At 39.9% G+C, this 24,352-nt stretch overlaps 1 protein-coding gene across 4 annotated transcripts in view; it reads right to left on the bottom strand.

Moving 5' to 3' along the window:
* The window catches only part of ARHGEF7 (Rho guanine nucleotide exchange factor 7), a 135,092-nt gene that overhangs the window by 15,571 nt on the left and 95,169 nt on the right, over positions 1-24,352 (bottom strand). For 3 of the 4 annotated variants that reach the window (XM_068171196.1, XM_068171307.1, XM_068136662.1), the window contains 10 exons: positions 20,554-20,692; positions 19,620-19,679; positions 18,300-18,446; positions 15,806-15,892; positions 10,057-10,135; positions 8,446-8,585; positions 7,415-7,639; positions 5,371-5,464; positions 4,032-4,121; positions 700-876 (listed from right to left, as the gene is read on the bottom strand). In XM_068171196.1, coding sequence (XP_068027297.1) covers positions 700-876; positions 4,032-4,121; positions 5,371-5,464; positions 7,415-7,639; positions 8,446-8,585; positions 10,057-10,135; positions 15,806-15,892; positions 18,300-18,446; positions 19,620-19,679; positions 20,554-20,692 — 1,238 coding nt within the window. The remainder of the gene's footprint in view (positions 1-699; positions 877-4,031; positions 4,122-5,370; positions 5,465-7,414; positions 7,640-8,445; positions 8,586-10,056; positions 10,136-15,805; positions 15,893-18,299; positions 18,447-19,619; positions 19,680-20,553; positions 20,693-24,352) is intronic. The other variant, XM_068171247.1, reaches the window with a different exon arrangement.

The raw sequence follows: 24,352 nt of genomic DNA, 5'->3' as shown, positions 1-24,352 counted from the left end.
AACTGCTAGACTGGGGTAGGGGGAGAGCAGTGTGGTCCTTCATATAAACGGTTAAGCAATGAGGAAACGACAGCAGCAGTATAAGACCGGAATTCTTCATGGACTAGCAAATGCTCCTCCAAATGAATGAGCCAGATACATGAATATCTGAATGGTTTCTGAGCTCATGTACTGCTGATTAAACACTGCATTTTTCTTACTCTACCAGCTGTGTATTTTGTTAGTAGTATGTAGAAAATCCAACCATAACTGCTAAAGTATTTCCATATTGCTGGCGCTCAGCTCACAACAAACCAGTAAGGTTTCAGTATAAAATACAAAAATGTGCAGTATCCAAAATGAAAAAAAAAAGAGCTGTTGCCACACTGACCAAGTTGAAAGAAAAAATTAAAAATACCATTCAGAGCTACACATTAACATTTGCCAGTTTAAAAAAAAAAGAAATATCATCCTTAACAGGATAAACACTTTTTAGAATTACTTATTCGTATGTGTATTGAAATGGCAATAAAGCCTTCCACCAGGTGTAACTGAAGTTTCAGAAGCTCCCTCAGAAGTTGTTAAAATATCACATTAAAGAGACAAGGAACAGCAAGAAAACATCTAAGAAAAGCAGGCTGTGATACAACAAGCATTTGTTAAGAAAAAGCTCAGAAGTGCATTAGTTCTGGTGAGAGATATATGAGCAACAGCTCTTACGAGATGTAGACCCCATTCTGTAACTATGGGCTGTCCATATACTGTCATAGTCAGAGTCTTCTGAGAGGTCTGAAGGCTCCAAACGAGAAAGACTACTGCGACGACCCAAGGAGTCTAGACTTGATTGGTCATCATCAGCCAAGACGTGATTATGCATCAGGTCAGTGCCTTGCCATGCTAAGGATGTATAGGTGAAATGAAATGGTAGATGAGGATAGGCAGAGGTGGGATGAGGAGGAGAACGTAAGGAATAGCCACAACCAAACACATGAAATAAAAGCAAAAAGGTGATGGGAAGAGAAGGAAAAGAGAAAATATTGTTAAAAAGGCACCAAAGTTTTTCTTCTTTTTAGTTTTCCCTCCCTTTTTTTTTTTTTTCTCCAATTTGTTTGAGTTTTAGGTACAAATTACACTCAGCATATAATAACGTTCAAACCGTTAGAATACAATTCTAAATTTTTTGAAAAGCATCTAAACAGCCCCAGTTTATAATTTTGAATAACCAAAATCTGGTTTGAAAGTTGTGGGATTTTTTTGTGGTTTGTGTTCTTTTTTTAAGAGGGAGTTAGGTTCCTTTGAAGTACAGTCAGTGCTGGTCTGAGGGGATTTGACAGGGGACAGAGCATTAAACACAGTAAGCCAGCACAATCCAGCACTGATGTGAATAGCAATAGCCCCTTCCCCATCACAAAACTGTACCTCCATCCTTTCCCTCCCTTGCAATGACACAGTCATTTGTACAGCTGCTTGGTGAGCCAGGTCAGGGAACAGTTTCAGATTAAAATTAACCCTGCAAGTTTATTTTTCAGGCAAGTCATTTCCCCACCAGCTCACAACACAGCCACAGAAGTGCTTGTGTCACCACTGTATAGAGGAAAATGCAGGGGGAAAAGCAAAAGGTTCTCATGCAGAGCAGAGCTGTTGATCTTCTAAATCAGCAGCAACACCTTGCAGCCACTCAAGGGGACTGTGAAACTACAGCTTTTTTGGTGCCTGTAACTCTATTTGTTTAATCATGTAGTAAATTGACTCACACAAAAAACAGGGCCAAGAGGCTAACAGCAACACAGCCTTGTCCCTTCCAACTCCTCACATAACTCTTCTCACATGCTTCTATCTCAGTCTATCTTCCCAATTAAATTAGGGTAATCAAACAGTTAAGGAGATATTTTTGGTAAAAGTCTGGCAATATCCAAGGACTGAAACCTTTGTGGTAGCCATGCCATGGGCCACTGTACACAGGATATTGAAAATATTAAAATCTTTTGGAGCCAAAATGCAAAATAAACTCAGTATACAAATAAAAAAACAGACTTTCACTTTGTATCTGTCTGCCCAAACTAAACCTCACATCTTTCCCACCCCAAGAACTGCAAAGTTGCTCTGCTACATCTAATGCTACTCCCTACCAGTTTGCGATGGTGCCACAGCTTTGATGAACTGATGTTGCCAAAAGCAGCACCCCTTGGGCTTTGTATGAAGGTGCAGGTAGAATTGCCAAGTGAGTGCTGTGAGGGACAGCCAGAGTATTAAGAGGTAAGAAAGGAGTATGTAAAAAGGGCATACTTCACAGACAACGGCCAGCACTTCCATTCTGTTGTTCTACACTGACTACTGTTCTCATAGAAGCAATTCCAACATGATTGGTTTTTTTTTTTCATTTCCAATTCAAGTCTACAAATGGATCTTCTGAAACCTAAAGTATTTGATGACACTATTTCAAAACAAAGCAGCTGTGTGCTTAATCAATTAAAAATTTGCTTCTTGCTGCAATTAAGAGCATATAAAAGCTGCTGACTTCTGATGTATGTAATGATACCCATAGCACTATGTATATCTCTTTAATATACATAGAAAGAAAAAAATAGGCAAAAAAGCAAAAAAAAAAAATCTTTTTATCTGCACACACACACACACAACTGTGCAAGTGCAAATGTTTCTCCAAACATTTCTTGTCACATTATCCTTGGAAATAATCAATAGGTCACAATCAGGACATTCAAATAGCAACCATCTCAATTCTTTTTTTTTTGGAACAACAGTATATTTTCATACTTTAGAATACATAATTCCTTCTTATCAAATTAAATACTCTACTGTCATTAATGACTGTAGGGCTACAAAAGAGATTATACAAAATTATGTCATAGCAGCTAATTTTATCACCTTGGAGACCTATGGCTCATCAAGACAGAAAATTTAAAATGAAAGGTTCTGCTGTATTTAGACTGCAGAAATAACAAGTGCCATATTCTCATTTTTAATTACATATGAATACAAAGTAGCTGGATTTTTTTCAAGGTGATAAGAGAACATCTATTAGGAAAATGCATGAATTCAGTCAGCATTCACATTTTGAGACTTCCACTGTCAGTACAAGGTGCTTTTGGCTCATAAGCAAAATGGGCACAGAGCACTGTGGGTAGCAGTAATAGTGATTAACCCTGCAAATCTGAACAGCTTTAGTGGACAAGATGAAAATTATTAAGTCCACTCTTGTAGTTCCTGGAAACAGAATGAGTCAAGTATTTCAGGATCATTATACTGTGTTCCAAGAATCCCTGAATTAACAGCGCAAAACCTGTGCAAATCGGAACACACACAACAGCATTTTCTCCTTCCTTGTGTAAATGAAACATGCTGGTGGACTCCCCTGTTCTGCACAGCGTTTTACTTACAACACAGAGGAACTCCACATGGCAACCTTGATTTGGATTAAATGAAGTAGGACCCCAGAGGCACGTTACAGGTTTTCAATAAGCTAGATAATGATCTGAGAAACTAAAAAGGGCTTTAAGCAACACACAGATCTGAGAACAACTTTTCCTGAAATTATGAGATGGGATTAAAATTTGTAATTAATACTAAAAACAACTAGTGGCAATAAAAGAAAAGGGTTTTTTATAGGTGTAGGTTACTTTTTTACAGTGGAAATCTTTGAACAGAACAAGACAAAAATACAACCTTCCAAAACTACTTCGTTCTCCCTCTTTACTTACCAGCTTGTTGAGATTTATCAAAAGCCATACTGGTTAACTGTCATATTAAACTCAGACATCTCTCATTAATTGCTGAAAGGCTTTTTGCAATGTTAAACCATGACAATTAATCAACCCTTTTTTTTTCCTCCCCCCTTAAGTACTGGAAGAACTGTAGCCTCTAAGCACAATCATTCGCATCCAATACTTAAACATTCAGCACTGATATTAAGCCACAAAGTTATTTCTTCCAGGTCCAGCTTGCTACTTGCCAGGGCCTGAGAACATACACCTCTCTCTCACAAACTACCTGATTTGTGTTTTACTTCACCATTGCAGTACTTTCTAACTTACTTGAATTTAGTGTTTGACGTGTTTTGGCACTTGTGCAATATGCTTCAATGACTTTAAGAATTTGAGCATCTTCTTCTAAAGCGGCTGTACCTAGAATCAATGGGGAAAAAAGAATTTTAAACATGGTTACACTTCTTAATACAGAAGAGCCATTGTAAATCATTACACTTCAGCTGAATATAAAGTTCAACATAACCAAGCCTCTAAAATACTTAAAAAAAAAAAAAAAAAAAAAATCAGAGTTCAAAGCGGGACTGTTAAATGTCCAAAGGTAACTGTATAAAAAGGTAATATACTACTTTCAAAGGCTTGGAAAAAACACAAGTGGCTACCTGCGGGAGAGCAGAAAGTATCTATAGAAGATTTCAGGACAAAAAAGAACAACAGGCCACTGATAACATAAGAATGGCCTGATGATAAAGAGGAGCTGACTGCAGGAAACAACCTGAAGTGTGAGACAGAAGGATGCTTGCCGCCATGCAAGAACAGCTCAACCTGATATGGGATGAAGATAACAATGGAGAGCTGCATATCAAAGAAGAAAACTCAATTAGCAACAGGGGTGCAAAAGTGTCAGGAAGCTGCTTAGCCTGCTCAATTTTTCCTATATAAACTGCTTGTTCTGTACCAATAAAGGATTCCCGCTTTACTTTCATGGGAGTCCGTGCATGCATTCTGACAGCTACCCCACTCAAAAGCACAGTTTCTACCTTAAAAAGCCCATGAGCAAAGGACAAATACAGAATCGAAAGCTGAAGGATTTGACTACAACTTAAGTACTCCATATTTTATCGATACAAGTAAATGGATTGTTCATTCACACAAGTTTCTGAAGAATAATTAGAGTGACACTGACAACTAAGTGAGAATTGCTTGCTAACATTAATGTTCTTTGAAACAGCAGCAATACCCAGCTTTCCAATGCCCACCTCAGCACAAGCTCCTACCAGGATTAATTTTAAGAACATAGCTACTAAATGTTCTACAACAGTGGGATGGTATCTTTGAATTGTTGTTCACAGCATTAAAAGAAAGGTTTACTTTATATGGCTCAATAGTCAGCCTCATTCTGCTCTGTAGCAAACAGACAGAAATAGACACCTGACAAGCATACAGCCACTGCAGTCAATACTAAAGCTCCAGAAAGCAACAAATGTCCTTGTGACAAACACCAAAGATGAATAAAACAAACCATTCTGTGGAGAAACCTACTCCCTTCTTCCCTGACAGGAGAGAGGAAACAAGGTAACTTGCTTACACTGTACATCTAAATTCCACAAAATTTAAGTTCATGTTAATTCCAGCCTTTGTATTATGCAGACAGTTGTTCAGATCTTACTTTTTCTCAGTGCAAACTCTTCATCTGATGGTTTCCGTTCTGGCTTGCGTTTAGGAAGCAGCTTTTTCATCGTTTTAGGGCTTTTACTAAGATCCTGTGTAGGGAAAATAAAAACAGAGAGTTGAGCTTCTCTACAATATTTCAAATAGTTTCACTTCTAAGATGCATACAGCAGTTGGTAACTGAAATCCTCTAACAGCACCAAAATTTGGTTTAACAGGATTTTTTGGCATATTTCATTGGTCTGAACTGGCTGATTTCCTCTCCGCCCTTCCTCCAACTACACACAAAGTCTGGTATTTCAAGTGTTCTATTAACAAAGATACAGAAGAACTGCTGCAAAAGCATGCTAGTGTTTGGGAGCTAGAGCAAAGGGAAGAGACAGGCATACATTGGCATAGGGTTTTTTCCTTTAACTTTTGAAGGGACAACCCATTCCATTTGTCTGTTTAGAAGCAGGTAAAAAAAAAACATGTAACAAGGAAGCTTGGCAGGTAGTATACTCCTTAAAGCCAGAATCTGTGAAGGTTTAGGTCTATCCTAACAAAGCTCTACAAGTACAGCAACAAATACAGCATTTCTGCTCAAAACATGGACATGCTGATTTACAGGAGCAATGCTATGTTACAGAAACAAAAGGAATATACTTGTCTACCCCTTACCTTAAGGATATAAGACATCCTCTATAAAAATGCAGAACAAGAAAGTAAAAAGGTGAATGAGCAGGACAGACCAAAAGAAGATGAAGATAGGTTTTGAATATCATTGTATGTCAAACACTGTAATGACTGAAATTTTAACACATTGGAGAATTTAGTGCCCTACATATGAAAGGACATTAAACTCAAATTACAAAATGGGCATATAAAACAGCCAAACAGAAGAACGAACGTCTTGTAGCAACTAAGCCCAAATGCTAACCTTCCAGTTACAGATCACCTATTCTTTCCCCATTTAGAGGGCTTACAAGAGAAAATTAAAAACCACCACAAATACAGAGCCACCACAAAAGCCACATGTCCAAGCCACATTGGAGCTCAGTGTTTAGGGTACAGTTTGTAAGAAACTGTGAAGTTTTATGTCTGTAAAATAAGATTTTTCTGCCAGATCTCACAGTTGCTGAATAAAATCTTAGGTGCAATTGCCTGAGACTTTCTGGGCTCTATTGCTTCACACTACATTAGCACAAGGCAACATGACAGAGACACTGAAATAGGAGGTATCACCAAGCCAGAGAGCATCCAATATTCCCTTCCTTACATACAGACTTTTAAGGTAAATCTAACACTTTTTCACCGATAAGGAAGTGATGCAAAATGCAATGGCGGGACTACATTAAATCTGTTGTCACTATCTTTGTGTGATTAAAGCCACCATGTTTCATTATTCTTGGAACAGATCCTGTTTCATACCATATGCTTATTAAACAAAACTACACCAGCATTTTAAAATCTAAGCTCTTTTCCCCCCCTAACATTAGTTACCATATTGAGTACAAAATACATATATTTTAACAGTTACCATCCTTTTAAAAATATGCCACTGCTACTTAGTAACAGAGGTAAACACTGAAGGACTGAGTCAATCAGCACAGCTGTTCAGAATGAATTTATACTGCACTCTGAAGCACCACAGGACCCCTTATCCTAGATCTTTGCAGTGTGCTTTGAAAATAACTTCCTTTGCAGTAAGCCAGTTGATCCACATAAACTACCTTTTTTGTTTTGTTAGAAAAGTGAAAAATATTCTTATTTAACTGGATAAAGACTGGACATAAGTGGAGGCAGCTAAGGAGGTGGGGAAAGCCTCTCCTAAGAAGTCACGGTGTCTTCTGAGCTGCAAGACTAGATCTCTAAAGTAAACAGCATTCACTAGTCCACTGTCATTGACTCAGCACTGGCTGTTAAAGTGTCTTTATATAAAAACATGCACAAAATGGTAAAATGGTGGTGTGTTTAAAAAAACATAAACAACAAAAAACACAGTTACTCTTCCCATTGCAGGCCTGATGACAGAATTGCATTTCTTGGCTGCTGCATCTCACCTCTTTGTAACAAAGAGCTGCTGAAGGCCGTAATGGAGGTGCAGGCCGCAAGCAGCTCAGACTCCAAGGCTTGGGTGTTTTCGGAGGTTCCAGAGGTCCCCAGTTTATAGTGGTATGTGGTGTCCCATGATGTGATGGATGAGGGAGAGTGTGGTATGCAGGAGTCAGTGGTATTGGTTTGCTGTCTGAATGCTTGCTGGAGGGTGTTACTGGATGGGAAGGAAGCTGTCAAAGAAACAAAGGTGATAGGAAAGGAAAGAAAGCATGTTACCACACTAAACACATACTATCATCAAGCATTGGTGAAATCTCAATTGCTATCTACTGCTTCCTCATTCCTGGAGACATTCAAGACCAGACTCCATGTGGCCCTAGATAGCCTGATCGACTTGGAGGTGTTCCTGTTCACTACAGGGAGCTCAGAAAAGATGACTTTTGAGGGTCCCTTCCAAGCCAATGCATTCTGAGTCTACGAAACTGTGAATTACAGCTGGCCTTAAAAACTTTTTTACACTAAAATATTATTTGGAAAAGCAAAGCTTAAAAGACATTTTTATTGTCTACAACAAACAGAGCACACAGAAGAAAGAACAGCTATGGGCAGCCCTGCTCCCACTTCTCTCACTACTACAAACAGAACCCAATTTAGACCCATTCATATCCAGCATCTCAAATGCAAAGCCCAGTACTTAAAGAAACTGTTTCTTCACAGCCTGTCAAGTAAATCACCAATTAAAGCCTACTCTTCTAGTGATACTCAAAAGATTGTGAGGTATTACATAGTCAAAATAGAAAAAGCTAACGATAACAAGTTTTCTTTTACCTTGTTAAAACTATTGCACCAAGATCTAAACATGTTATTCTTTGTTCACAAAATTAAAAACAGAAATATCTTCTGACCCATTAAACTGCAGCAGTAACATTCAGTTAGTAATGGCTAAGAAATGCTTCATATGGGGGTATATTTGTCAGATAACCTAGTTCCGCATACACTGCTCATTCACTTCCATCCAGAAGCAAGAACTTTGTACCGTGTGAGATGGCACAGAGTGTGGTTTAATGGTGGGATTCCCAACAGTCGTGACTTTGGTTTGCTTCTGCAAGTGATCCACCCATTCATGCAAATCTTGTTGGTTGTTACAAGACACTAGTATCCTTTCAATCATATTTCCTAAGTGACAGAAAACAGAAGACGTAGGAAATCACAGAAGTACAACTTAGTCATCTGACATGATTATAAAAGCACTTATTTCCTAAAACATGATACCCACTAAGTACTAAGCAAAAATTTTCATCTGTATTTTCCATAAAACAGCAGACTGTCACAGACATTTGCTTCATGAATTTTCTCTGGTGCCAAGCAGAGGAGTTGTACTTTTTTCCCCACCTCTAACAGTTAAACACAACCTTTAATGACAAGGAATAGATGTTGGAGACAAGTTCATCTAGTAGCCTTATGCTTCTCCATAGTCCACAGAAAGGTCAGCATATAAATTAAATGTTATTCTTGAGACTGTATACTACATTATGGAAGAAGTTATACAAACTAGTTCATTAAGCTCCTCTCAGAAAAAGGCATAAAGTTGGTCTGAATCTAATATTAAAACTGAGGCAAAAGTCACTTGGGAAAGGAATGTTAACCAAAGATTAAATTTTGCAGTTACCACCATTTTAACCCAGCATATTCCACATCTGAGGTCAGCTTCATAGCTATTATCTAAAAATAGCTCACATAGCACTACTGTGTGATACTGCCTGCCACTTGGGAGCGTCAAAATTACTTAAATGCAACCTGCTCGAAGGCAGAATTGATCCAGGAAATGAATGAAGGTATGAAGTTCCACTGTGTGGACTCTGCTCCCACTGTCTTTTAAACTGCCTGAGGATACAAGGCATATGCCGAAACAAGTAGCTTGGACAGAAATTATCCAAGGTAAGCACGATGGGAAGCATCACAAGCATTAGAGATGCTAAAGGTGTATCAGTAAAGCGGTGGACCACTTCTATATGGAAGCTCTTGATTAAAGCTTTTGCACAGTCCCTGGAATTCCATTTCTTCCAGTGAGTAGCATACTTCAAACTGTTTCATTATAATGGAGAGGGTAGCTTTGGAGAAGGTGCTTTAACTAAAATACAGAAATTTAGAGATTAAGCACATGCAAAGACAATTTAACTGCTTAAGACAAACAGCCAAAAGCAGCTTTCAAGAGAGGCACTGGGTAGCTGCCTTACAAAATCTGGATATCACAGGATGGTTGAGACTGGATATCACAGGATGGTTGAGACTGGATATCACAGGATGGTTGAGACTGGATATCACAGGATGGTTGAGACTGGATATCACAGGATGGTTGAGACTGGATATCACAGGATGGTTGAGACTGGATATCACAGGATGGTTGAGACTGGATATCACGTTGTAGGTCATCTACCTCCATGCTCAAGCAGAAACACCTATAGTTAGCTGCACAGGACTGGCCAGAGAAGTTTTGAGTATCGCACCCAGGACTGAGACTTCTCCAAGGAACCTATGGCAGTGCTAGATCATCCTCGCAATGAAAAGGCTTTTCACTCTGTTCAGACAGCGCATTTGACACTGGATATCCTTGAGTAAGTAGTAAATAAAAATTTATAATGAATACCTGATATTTCAAATGCATTTTTATAGTTTTCACTGTCTTCCAGCTTTGTGATAGTCATTCCTGTCATGGGCAGTTTTCCCTGAAAACAAAGCAAAAACGCTCAAATTAAATCCAAACAAAAACAGGGCCAAGAATGTATCAACTTCAAGCTCCAATCAAAGACAAACACAGTAAACTGTCAAACCCACAGGCTGATGGGTTTAAAACCAAACAAATATTTTGTAATGGAAGTTTGTAATATGTCCAACTTCAGAAAGTTACACCTGTGGCCTCAGTGAGTCTATTTTACAGCTATGCAGGCTATGAAATCCATGAAAATGTAATAGTGGTACAAGTAGATTTGGAAAGGAAGATTTCACTGAAACACCTTATTTACTGAAGATTTTTGCCTCTAATAACAGTACTACTAAATTCACTGGCAGAAATATTTGGGGAAACAATCCAAAAGCATTTAAAACACCTTTATTTTCATTAAGTTCAAAAGAAACATTATTTTACAAGAAAACCTCTCATTTGAAACCCAGTCAAGCTAGGGAAAAAAAAGTCAGTTCATGGTAACTTTTTGACCCTTTAAAAACACAGAAGAATGAAGACAACTGAATATTGTCAAGATGAAACACTTCACCAAAAATGCAACTTTAAGTTCTTTAAGACAGATCCTGTATTCTGCACAGAAACACTATTCAGCACATGCTGGCAAAAGCACAAATACTACATAGTATGGAATTTTGGCTCCAACGGAGGGAAAAAAACCCATGAACTTCAAGTTTGGGGTTTTTTCCCCCCCTTGTTCTTTCCTAATGACTGCAGAATGGACAAAGGTTTCTTAGATATTTCAAAACTAAAAGTCACTTCATATTCTGTATGCTCAGAGCATGCTCAATCCCAAAATGCCAAAGAGAAAGGAAGAATTTTATTGCAATAGCTTCCACTGATGGAAGCATGGTGGCATTGTGCACTACAATACAGCCTAATGTTCTCTCTTCTATTTTGCCACATTTGATGGTTCACAAATAACATAGTATACAAAAAGGAAAGAGAGATGGAAGAAGGGCTGACATAGATGGAAAGGGAGAAATACAGAAGGAATACAATAAGCAAAGGTTGGTGACAGAACAAAAATCACCTGAACCACATAAAGAGAACAAAGTCAGCAACACAGAGAGAAAATGGAACTGAACTTGTAAATAATATATACTCCCCTTCTTTCAAGAAACAATTGTGAAGCCTTCCTGTAAAGTACAGTCTATGATCCTTGTGACTTCATATTCTCATTCTCCTCATGAGCCCATGTGGTAGATACCAGCACTACCAATCACAAAATCTGAAGCCTGCTGATAATTGGAATATCCAAAAATATAGAGACACTAATGTAGCATACTGCCTCCAGGGACCTGCATCATCTTCTGTCCTTACCTATCCCAGTTCTGAGACAACAATCTCAGAATAGAATTCCAGGTGCCCCCCATTACACAACCCAGACATGGCTCTGAGCCACCATCTCAAACAGTGATGAAATAATTCTGCCTTGCAGTGAACACGCTTTTGGGACATGAGAGGTTGAGAGGAAATTAAGAATTTTGCATTTAACAGAGGGTTGCTGGATGGTGAATGCTAAGAAAGGATTGTGACTGTACTGAAGAGAAGCTGAAGACAAATGAATATGAAATTCCTTATTTACTGAACAATGCTGTGCACCCGTGGCACAAGGCGGGAAGGAGGAAGAAGAAATACAAGTGACAAAATAGGAAAGCAAAATAAAGCCTAACAAGTTTTAAAATTTCATATTGTTCATTAACATACTGAATTTCTAGTCAGTTGCTTGCACATAAACAGTATACAACAATCTACTTCCCTCAGAATTTCTGGATATGCCAGCTTGGGAACACAGAGCTCATTCGCTGGTTTCAGATTTTTTTTTTTCCCCCACCAATGCTGCGATAAAGCACGACCAAAAATTAAGAACAGCACAAACCTAACAGAAACTTGATTGTCCACTTGAAGCACCTAATGCAACACTGTCTCAGACAAATCCAGCCATTAACACAGGAAGTAAGATGTGAATCCAAACACTAATTTTGGCATTTAATTGCTCTAAAACAGGGAGGGGGAAAGGAAATTTGTGACTGCCTGTAGTTGTTCACAGAGGAATGCTGAATGACCAAGCTTCAGCACTACCTCACAGCAGGTGAATCACTGCTCAGGAGAAAGGAACAAACTGCTCAAGAGCCTGATTTACAGAGTACTTATAGCAGGTGAAATCTCTGGCTCCTTTTAGAACTTTGTTGCAGTTTTACCCTTGCTTTTGGTGTTTTACTGTGATGTCTGGAAATCATACAGCAATACTTGAAGAACATTTTAGAAGATTTCAGGGTATCACTGACTGTTCATTTGCTTTAATTTTGCCTCTCAGAGGTATTTGGAACTACACACCCAAATTGCAAGGGCTTTTGCAAAATGTGTCCTAGAGTTGCAGGAAAGCCAACTCAGTTGGCACTGATCCTCCTGCACTACAGTAGTGTTGCTCTATTTCTGTAGCAGAGAAACAGGAACAAGTACTCAGCTAAGAAACATGGTTGAGAGCTCAAAGGCTATGCCTACAAGCAGAGAGCAGAGAATTTGCAAAGTGAAACACCTAGTGCTAAGAACCTGAAAAAACACAGCAGTCCAGGATGTTCCTGGACTGCACAGAACACAACCAACAAGAAATGGTGCTATGCTGGACCTTGTTCTCACCAACAGGGAAGGGCTGGTAACCAATGTGAGGCTCAGAGACAGCCTTGGCTGCAGTGACCATGAAGCAGTTGAATTTAATATCCTCAGGGCAATCAGGAGGAAGTATTCCAAGCTTATGACCTAGACTTTAAGCGTGCAGATTTTGATCGCTTCAGGGATCTGCTAGCCAAAGTGTCGTGGGACAAAGCCCTGGAGGGAAGAGGGACCCAGGACAGATGGTCAGTATTCAAGGACCACCTCCTCTGTGTCCAGGAGCTCTGTATACCAACAAAGAGAAAAGCAGGTAAGAATGCTAGGAGGCCTGCCTGGATGGGCAAGGAGCTACTGGACACGCTATTACTTAAAAAGAAACTCTACAGAAAGTGCAGAGAAGGACAGGTAGAACAGGGGGTATATAAGGAAGCTGCCCGAGCAGCAAGAGTCCTGGTTAGGAAAGCCAAAGCAGAGTTCGAATTGAATCTAGCCAGGGAGTTTAAAGGGAACACTAAGAACTTCTACAGGTATATTAATGGGAAGAAGACTACTAGGGAAGGTGTGGGCCCCCTCAGAAAGGAAAATGGTGACATGGTCACAAGTGATGAGGAAAAGGCTGAGGTACTTAACTTCTTTACCTCAGTCTTCACTGCAAGGGCCTCTAGCCACACTCCTGATGTTATGGAAGACAATGCCAGGGACAGGGAGGAAGAACTGCCCATTGTAAGTGCAGATCAGGTTCGTGATCATCTGAAGAACCTGAAAGCGTTCAAGTCCATGGGACCCGACGGGTTACACCCACGGGTACTGAGAGAACTGGCAGATGAGGTTGCTAAACCCCTCTCTATTATATTTCAAAAGTCATGGCAATCTGGGGAAGTCCCCACAGACTGGAAAAGGGGAAACATTGCCCCCATCTTCAAAAAGGGCAAGAAGGAGGAACCAGAGAACTACAGGCCAGTCAGTCTCACCTCTGTGCCTGGAAAGATCATGGAGCAGATCCTCCTGGAGTCACTACTGGCGCAGAAGAATAGCGAAGAGGTGATTTGGAACAGTCAGCATGGCTTTGCCAAGGGCAAATCCTGCCTGACCAACCTGGTGGCCTTCTATGAGCAGGTGACAAAATTAATAGATGAGGGGCGAGCAACTGATGTCATTTATCTGGACCTGAGCAAAGCCTTCGACACTGTCCTGCACCACATCCTGGTCTCCAAACTGGTGACACATGGGTTTGATGGGTGGACCACTAGATGGATAAGGAACTGGCTTGATGGCCGCACCCAAAGAGTGGCTGTCAATGGCTCCATGTCCCAGTGAGGCCAATGACAAGCGGAGTCCCTCAGGGATCAGTCCTGGGACCTGTCTTATACAACATCTTTGTGGGGGACATGGACAGTGGCATTGAGTGCACCCTCAGCAAGTTTGCTGATGACACCAAGCTGTGTGGTGCAGCAGACACGCTGGAGGGAAGGGAGGCCATCCAGAGGGACCTTGACAGGCTGGAGAGGTGGGCACAAGCCAACCTCATGAGGTTCAACAAGAGCAAGTGCAGGGTCCTGCATCTGGGTCGAGGCAATCCCAGGCACAAATCCTGGCTGGGCAGTGACTGGCTGGAAAGCAGCCCTGAGGAGAGAGACTTGGGAGTGCTGGTGGACAAGAAGCTCAACATGAGCTCTCAGTGTGCACTTGCAGCCCGCAAAGCTAATCAAATCCTGGGCTGCATCAGGAGAAGTGTGGCCAGCAGGTCGAGGGAGGTGATCCTCCCCCTCTACTCAGCTCTGGTGAGACCCCACCTGGAGTACTGTGTCCAGTTCTGGAGCCCCTATTACAAGAGGGATGTGGAGGTGCTGGAAGGTGTCCAGAGAAGGGCCACGAGGATGATCAGAGGGCTGGAGCACCTCTCCTATGAGGACAGACTGAAGGAGTTGGGGCTGTTCAGTCTGCAGAAGAGAAGGCTTCGAGGTGACCTAATTGTGGCCTTCCAGTATCTGAAGGGGGGCCTACAGGAAAGCTGGGGAAGGACTTCTCAGGATCTCAGGTAGTGATAGGACTAGGGGGAATGGAATAAAGCTGGAGGTGGGCAGATTCAGGCTGGATGTGAGGAGGAGGTTCTTCACCATGAGAGTGGTGAAGCACTGGAATGTGTTGTCCAGGGAGGTGGTCGAGGCCCCGTCCCTGGAGGTGTTTAAGAGCAGGCTGAATGAGGCTCTGGCCAGCCTGATCTATGTGGGGTGTCCCTGCCCATGGCAGGGGGGTTGGAACTAGATGAGCCTTGTGGTCCCTTCCAACCCTGAATGATACTATGATACTATACTATGATACTTCTGATGCATTTTGGGTGGTCTTACATTGGGATAGCTCTAGTGTGCTCACAGGGACCAAATATCAGTCCGTGTACTTGATCTGTTCCAGCAGCTAGAGCAGATCAGGTGTGGTTTTGGAACATGCCTCCCAGTTCAGCTTCATACAGAAATCTAATCTATGGGCCTCAAAACAACTTCTATGCTGTGATTCAAAGAGCATTCAACAGAAAAAAAAAAAGACTCCTTTCAAAAACGCTCTGCTGATTCAATGATAACACACTAATGTCGCTGCTCCAAAGGAAACAGATGGTAACAGCCTAACTCGCACCAAACGAAAGCTTAAGAGTGCTCTGTAATTTTTAAGACTTTAGCAGCAGAAGACTTGAAAAGCTGTGTGACTGTGCTGTTTTTCTACATAAATCTAAAAAGCTACCAATACTGCTTCCTCTTATTACCTACTACTAAGGTGTAAAACAAAACAAACAAAAAACATAAAACACCCACACACAACAAAACCACCAATACTGGCTAGTAGCAGTCACACCTGCAAAAATCAAGCCCTGGGTTTCTACCTCAGAATGTAATAAAACAGATAAGCAGTTATTATTTCATTACCTTTTATCTGTACAAATGCAGAATAAGTTTAATAATCTTTCTCAGTTTCCTGTGCAATACCATTTGGAAAAAAAAAACACATCCCAACACATTCATACAGATACGTACATGTATTACATTACCTGATAAATAAATCCACTCATTCTTGGGCTGGCAGACAACATTAGCAAAATGTTAGGGAAAAGAAGAAGGTACCTTTCGTTCCTCTCCTTATCAAAACAAAAACAAGAAAGAAAATTAAATAGTAAATACAAAACAGAAAGGTGTGGGGGGGCTTGTGATATTGTATTATTGAAACTCCTAAGCCTGTTACATACACCTCCATAACTACGCCACAAATACTTGCTCCTGACAAAATGAAATCTCCACAGAATTGGATTTTTTTGTTTTAAAAGGCACCAGAATTATTCAGTTTCTAGTTGAGAAGTGCTAGTAACACATACCTAGAATTTTTCCTGGACAATACAGCCTAATATTTTAAAACAGAAATTTTACAGTCTGGGTGAAATGTTGGTAATAACTGTTCTGCCAATTTGAGCAAAACCAAAATTAAACGTGGGACAATTTTAATGCAGTTTAGATGAACACTGTTACAGTAGTGTCAAGAAGTAGTCTCTGAAATTGGAGACATCAGATTTTTTAATTATATTGGATTATACTTTGAAGTGGAAAAAAAAGTAATAATGTTTATATTTGCAACAAAAGCATTCACTACATCATTCTAGGTTTAATTTGCTCATTTCATTTATGAAGTTGGCCTTTTTGTTTTGGAGGTATTTTTATGGAACAAAGGTTTACTCTTAACCTGCCACTACAGACAACAAGAAAGAGGCATTCAAGGTATAACCTTTTAATTTCCATAACAAAACAAACGTCCTTTGACAAAACCACTGTCTCAATTTCAAACATCTTTTTGAAACAAGTTTTGACGTTTCAATTTGATTTTCAGTAAACATTTGTAAATTAATATATAATTTTTAAAAGGAGAAAAATCAATTGAATTTGCAGAAGTAAAGCTGTTCCATACAATATAGATCTATAAATGTTCTATTAAATCTAAAAAGATGTAATACTACACAGAAACTTCTAAAAGTCCACACTACTTTTGACATTGTAGATCATGATGAGAGTGAAGTGTGGGGTGGTGTTTTCTTTTAAGAGTACAAGATGAGATGTGACTGCAGAAGAGGTCTATGAGATCTAACACATCTTATTTTAACACCTAACAAAATATCTGGGAGAAAAAGGTCAGGTGGTGAACTTCTAAATATTCTTATTTAAGAACATCTTTGTTCTAAGGGAGGAAACAGAATGAGGTTGCAATTCTAAAGATCCCACCATATTCAAAGCTTCACTAATTTCACAGTGGAACAACTTATAGCAAAAAACATGTCAGTAGTAAGTGTAACATTTCCTTTCTGGCACTTTAAAGATTTTAACATTATTTCTAGTAGGAGAACCTTTTGAGTGTTTTTTTCATCTGTTGTTGTTCAAAAAAAATAAAATAAAGTTTAAATAAATCAGCCCATACTACACTGTCACCTTCACTTGTCTCTCTGTATTTTCTTTCTCCAAACTTGTATGCTCTCAAGCTTGCATTTTATAATTCACTACTTGAGAAGTGACCAAACCAGCAAGTAAAAAACATTTTCTAAACACCTTACAACACAAAATTTCTAGGATTTTATTATTCAAAGTGAGCTGTAATAATTGCTATGCAAAATGATCCTGTAACATAGCTACACATGGAAAATCCTTTTAAAACTTATAAAACAGTCCTGCAAAATCATCCTAGAATGCCTGTAACAGAATCACAGAACCACCGAGGTTGGAAGAGACCTCAAAGATCATCAGGTCCAACCTGTCACCACAGACCTCATGACTAAACCATGGCTTCAAGTGCCACGTCCAATCCCCTCTTGAACACCTCCAGGGATGGTGACTCCACCACCTCCCTGGGCAGCACATTCCAATGGCTAACAACTCTCTCAGTGAAGAACTTTATCCTCGCCTCCAGCCTAAACTTCCCCTGGCGCAGCTTGAGACTGTATCCTCTTCTTCTGGTGCTGGTTGCCTGGGAAAAGAGACCAAACTCCCTCCTGGCTACAACCACCCTTCAAGGTAGCTGTAGACAGCAAGAAGGTCTCCCCTGAGCCTCCTCTTCTCCAGGCTAAACAATCCCAGCTCCCTCAGCCTCTCCTCATAGGGCTTGTGCTCAAAGCTTCTCACTAGCCTCATTGCCCTCCTCTGAACACATTAAAGTATCTCAACGTCCTTCTTAAATTGAGGGGCCCAGAACTCAACACAGTACCCAAGGTGTGGCCTAACCAGCGCTGAGTATAGGGGCACAATGACTTTCCTGCTTCTGCTGGGTTTTGCTGAAGAGACCATTCATCTTCAAGGAAGTTGTTTTCAAGTTTTCTACTAAAGGCCTGATAGCAGTACAGAAAAATTTTCATCTACATTAGTAACTCTCGACAATCCTCGAGGTCTCTTCCAACCTTAGTGATACTGTGAACTCTGAAGTATTCTGTTTATTTCTGTTGCATAATGATTACTATTAATTTCAGTCAAAAAGCATAGACCCACCAAGAGTAAAGATGAGAAGGACATTACCTCACTTCCAGCACACTGAATCATGACCTGGGACATATAAATCACATTTCCAAGTGTTTTAATATCCTCTCCCTCCCAACAACGGATAGCTTCCGTCAGGATTTGTAGTTCAAGCTCTTTCCGTTTCCGTACTTCTTGACATTGTGCCTAACAAAATATAGGGGAAAAGACCTTCTCTATCAATGTGGAGCAGGTTAATGGTAGAAATACCACCACAGTTGTATTTGCTGTTGTTGTTGTGACACAGAAGACAGCACCTAGCTTTAAGCATTTTCATTCAGATAACTAGCACAAAAACATCTTATGAAACTTAATTTTGCTAACTTCAGTATTATCACTTTTCCTTTCAATACATGAACTTGAATTGCCATTAAAAAACCCACAGTCCTTGTCCTGTTTCTCGAATTTCTCCTTTCTTCATACTTTAATTTTTTTTGCTTCCAACCAAAAATGGCTAAGCTCAGCAGAGCATACAGCTGTCACAAAAAAAGATGCCTATACAACAAGGCATAGATTTTTTAGTAGAAAGAGCCGTGTCAATTGTGCAAACTGAGCGTGAATATCCTAGGGTTCCAATTTTTATTAAATGACTCCAACATGCTCTACTAGCTGCACTCCCACTCCTTTGAATTTTTTCAATAAATTCTTTCCAAGTCTTGTTCATAAAGCACCCAACAGAGTGGGAACATCAAACCTCTTCTGAACACAAGTAACACTAAAACTTCTGCTTTAAAAGCTAAAAAGCCAGAAAATACCAGGTTACCACCAGCACATGTTCCTAACAATAAGCACATAACATTAAGCTTGTTGCATCTGAGAAATGTATTTGATTTTGGTTTTGTCTGGTAGGGTGTTTCTGTAGTTTGTGCTGTTTTTTAAAATGTAGTAATGTGGACAGCTCATCTGTTCAAATTAGACTTCCTGCTCCAGTTAATACTGGAAAGTTCCTATCTTCTGAAGCTCACTAGCACTCCCGCTTCATCCTCTCTCCCTTAACTTCAACACCATTAAAAAAACCAAACATTGTTGCACAGAACCCCTTCTTCTGGAAACTAGTTATGGTAGCACTAGTAGAAAGAGAGATGAAGCACGAGGAAGAGAGCAGACCAAGAGGTGTAGAATGCTTCACAAGGCCGCCGCACAGAGTCTATTTGCTTAAATCCCCAGCAAATTACTGTCCTCAGCTCTGCCCACAGACAGCAAATTCCCAGCTCTCAAAAATTTTTTGTACAAACAAAAAACCCTTCACTTTTCTAAAACAATAGAGGGAGGTGAAATTACAACACATTTAAAATAAATAAGAGTTTTTATCACACTTACAGAGAGATTTTTGAAGGCAGTCATGGATTTTTGAATATCCGGACGATCTGGATGATAATCCTAAAAAAAACAGAACACACAGAAAGCTTTTAGTTCTGGTAGAATTAATGAAAAGCATTAGAGGGTTAAGTAAAAACAAATTAACAATTCCATAAAATAGAATTTGTAGACCAATCTGCTCTTCTTTCACAGTCTTAGAATCAAACACTGGTGGTCTTGCTCATAGTAAAAATGGAGTCACTTACAACATTCCTACTTAGATTTAAAAGAGATGAGGAAGTTTCACAAGACCTAGTGGATAAGAGATTTTGAAATCTTAGTATTTTAAAGGAGTTTTATTTGGCAAGTTAGCTTAGTGACCAACTAGTTTCCTTACAGACTACCATGTTCCACTGTCATTCACTGACAAACCAAATTGTGTGACAAGACAAAGACCCATATGCTTTCTAATTCTCTCCCTCCTTCACACTCCAAAAATCTATCCTATAAAATACAAAGATGGAAATAGTAGCTCCTCAAACACTTCCCTATATTGGAAAAGTCATTTTTCAACAACATTCAGGAAAAGTCAAAGGGGCTATTTTGGTGATATGTTCAACATGCTGAGGTCCTAAGATGAGAAGCAACACTCCTAAAAGATAAAGAAGCCTCAATTAGTATGCAGGAGACACTTTCAATGTCAAGTCAACTAAAGACCCTGCAAGACTGCTGTAGGAGTGCAGATTAGCTTCTCTGGCAAGTTTTACTTTAAATATGTGACTTTTACAGGACTATTTACTGCATCAAGTTTCAAACCATTGCAGCCCATATTTTAGAAGGCTGACAGAAGAATAAGCAAATGTAATTCTGCATCCCATTGTGTCTGACATGTACCTTTAAAATAATTGTTGTCAAATCATCATTAAGCTGGAACATAAATGCTGATAAGATATACCTCCATGTGCCTTTCAAGTTCTTTGAGTAATGTGGGGTATTTATCCAGACGCATAAACGGTTTGCTGAGGCCCGTGGTCAGCACAAGGATCCCGGGGCTGTTGGCACCTTTCATCTCCATGAATTCTCCTAGCTCCTCACTGTGTACACAAGATATTTAAACAAATTAAGATCAAATTACCAAGACAAAATTATACTGGATTTTTTGCTTCAAGTCTTTCATCCACATGGAATTCTGCCAATAAAGCAAGAGGCCAAATGAATCAGGAAGTAACTCCAGTATAACTTACATGCTGGGATCAGTTTCTGCATTAAATAAGATATGGGAACAAAGGCATTTGCAGATGTGGGATTCCATGCAGGGAATAGATAGGATCAAACCCTCTATTCTAGGCTCAAGGCAAAGACAGCTTCTAAATGCTATGCCATCTGAACAAAGATAATGTACTAAAGCCATTTACACATCATTCTCTTACTTATCTCTTTATTCTGGTAAAACAACATATGACCTTAGAGGTAGTTTACACAGGTAATACATCAGCAAAAATCACAGAACCATCACAGAATCATTTAGGTTGAAAACTACCTTTAAGATCATGAAGTCCAGGTGTAAATCTAGCCCTGCCAAGTCCACCAGTAAACGGTGTCCCTAAGCACCGCATTTACTAACTTTAAAATGCCTCCAGGGATGGTGACTCAACTACTTCCCTGGGCAGCTTGTTGCAGTGCTTGACAAATGAGTCAACAGCTTCATATTTAATGAAACATTGGTATTTTAAAGGTGTCAGGAACTAAGCCATTTAAAATTTTTTTTCCTCTCACATTTACATCTCTCACACAAGGTGTTCTTGCAAAGTAACTAAGCATACTAACCATGAGCCAATGGTAGACCATAGTAAAAATAATTACCAAGCAATTTATTCTCAAATGAGTTAGGGTTTCACTGAGGGTGTACTTACACAACATATTAGTTTTGACAGTAAAGCTACTGTAAGAAATGCATGCTCTCAAAGTAATGGGAACTACCAATTTCCCTGGTTTTTTTCCATATTTGAGTAATTTCCAATAAGTAGTCCAGCCCCTCAACTTTTTATGGTAACTCAGTTAAAAAGCAGCATATCCTGACAATTTCAGCTCACTCTACTATCAAAGAAACTTAAAACAGTTACACCTAATTACTTACAAAACAGAGGTTTCAGAAGACTATAGTGAAGGACAAGCTTTTCAAGTTTAAATAACCAGGAACAAAATGAGCCCTTTTCATGGGGAGAAGGATGTATGGCAACACCTGGGCTGATTTCCAGGCTTCAGAAAATAGAAGTTGCAGAAGAACACAGGATTCTAAAGACAAAAAAGCTAAATAAAGGAAAATTCAGAAAGCCACCCATTAAAATGATAACATCATCTTGCATTCAAGCTGTGTCATTCTGATGTCTGCACATGGAGTCGCTCATGTTTTGAGCCCGTATCACAGTAAATTAACTGGTTCCCACAAAAAAAAAAAATCCACAACAAAAACACTATTCTCATGTGACAGTCATGTAAATTCTACTCTAAGACAATCTGGAAGTCCTTACCTTCTATTGATTAATAGCATTATGCCCCTGTAAGTCAGAACTTACATTTCTTTTTCTGCTCCCTCAGCTATCAGATTCAAATTTTTGAGTGTAAAAATTGTCAAATGTTGAAAGGACAAAAACAAAGGAGGCACACTTGATTGTTATGGCCACATTAACAAAAAGGGTAAGGCAAGTATCTCCAAGACTAAGGCATAGTGTTTCCACACAGAAGTGAAAGCAAATCCTGACCTGCTCAGTTTCCCTACAGAAAAACAAGGCCCATCAGGCACTACCATAATACACATGCTCAATTTCAGTGGGACACTATATAAAAGCATTATAAAAGTAGTAACAGACCTCCCTACCTCACCCCCCAGTAGATACACACACTACTTCCCACTTCAGAAAAAGCAACACTTAGCTTATTAATGTCACTTGTCCAAATAGAGAGCATAACAAGAATATGAACTGTGACTCTCCAATAGCAGCGTAAGTGCTTTGTCTGCCATCCTACTTGGATCTCTCTCCTCCCACCTGCTTAAACGTCATCATTCACAGAAGGTTTCCATACAGTCTATTCCAATGTTAACTTGTCTTCAGATTCATGAACTGGCATTTACTTAACACTACCTTGGTTAAATATACCCAGTACCATTTCTGAATGGCCAGATCCAACATAACCTTACACCACCTCTTTTAGAGCACTCTGTCTCGGTCCAGAGAGGAAGAGAGCCAGTACTTTTGAATATTGCCGTGTTATGAAATTAGAGGCACAAACAAGGCCAAAATGTGAACAGCTAGGCTGTTTATTACACAAATAAAGTGGACAGATCAGGAGAGAGAGAGAATAGAGTGTGAGAGGGAGAATAGGGAGAGAGAAGCAAAAAGGAATTATATTACCACACCCCTCACCCCCCAAGACAGTTTGAGTAAGGCTGCTGCAGCTTTGGAAGGGAGGAGATGTTTGGTCTGTGAAGAAAGGCTACTACAGCTTTGGCATAGAGGAGATGCTGTCCTTGTTGGTTGTGCTGTTCTCTGAGCAGCCTCTTCAGCTCCATGAGTTGTGCAGGCAGAACTCAGGACATGGAGAGAGGGTTCCTCTTGGTCTGCTTCTTCCAGGGTCCATGGTGAGGTCTCTGTCATTTTTTTCTCTCCTGGTATTTTCTTTGTTTTTCTTCAGAGCAGCATTGCCCCGGGCTTTTCCTTCTCTCGTGTTTTCCTTCTCAGCGGCGTTGTTCAGGCCTTTTCCTTCTCCCAAGCCAGTAGTTGCTCAGATCCTTTATACAGTTTTTAGGTATGTATATTCCAGAGAGTATCAATAGCAGTGGCCTCTGCACATTATTATTTCCAGGGCAGCTGCAGTCTGCTGAGCAATCTTTATCTATGCACCTTCCAGAGAGTCGTTCCAGTGGCATCTGCTCAATACACATCAGTTATTGCCTGGGCCAGCAGCAAAGGTGATTTTATCTTTGTTGAGTCACATCAAGAGAGACAAGATTTAGTCTCTCACACACTCCATCCTCATTCTATCCAGGCCCAGACACTCCTCAGTGCATAAACTTGGGCAAATTCTGGTTTACCCAACTGCAGAGTCCAGAAAGTGGGTGACAGGATTTCCCAACACCTGCTTGGCATTTCAGAGATGCAAAGAGAAGGGTTGGGCATACTTGCAAATGCCCAGAGCTCCACCAGACAGGCTTTGCTACATCTCTCTCAAGCAGTACATAATAAAACCCCCAGGCCTCCTAGAATCAGCTCATGATGTGATCAGGTTTCAGCCAAAATTAAAACTCACTTAAAGGCTCCTACAATACCTTTCATGAAAAATTATAATTCATGACAGACCTGAGTACCTTTCTAGTTTAAATCTGTATTTGAGAAGTAAAGCTGATCCAGTCTGTACACCTGCAGCCTGAAAACATACTTTGTCTTATGTCTTCTTGGTCACTACCCTTACTCAGAATAAAAGTCACATGAGTTTATGAACTTGACAACTGATTCTACTAGCACCCTACACAATACTAAGGACTGAGAGTCATGTTTTGGCTTTACAGTATTACCAGCTACTTGTTCATTGAGGATTGAGGCTAATTAGCTGAAACATTAAGCTGCGAGGCTATGGTGTGGTGGCTCACCCTCTCATCCTGACTCAGCTAAAAGGGAAGAGGCTGTTTCCAGCAAGGTGATATTGTAGACAAATGAAGGTACAGTGCCCAGTTTTCACAGGAAGCTTTACTAACG

Source organism: Melanerpes formicivorus, unplaced genomic scaffold (genome assembly GCF_026170545.1).
Source record: "Melanerpes formicivorus ecotype bairdi unplaced genomic scaffold, bMelFor1.0.p_v2 SCAF_1, whole genome shotgun sequence".
Taxonomy (NCBI): domain Eukaryota; kingdom Metazoa; phylum Chordata; class Aves; order Piciformes; family Picidae; genus Melanerpes; species Melanerpes formicivorus.
The sequence above is the reverse complement of the archived record's forward strand: the minus strand, read 5'-3'. Positions and strand labels throughout refer to the sequence as shown.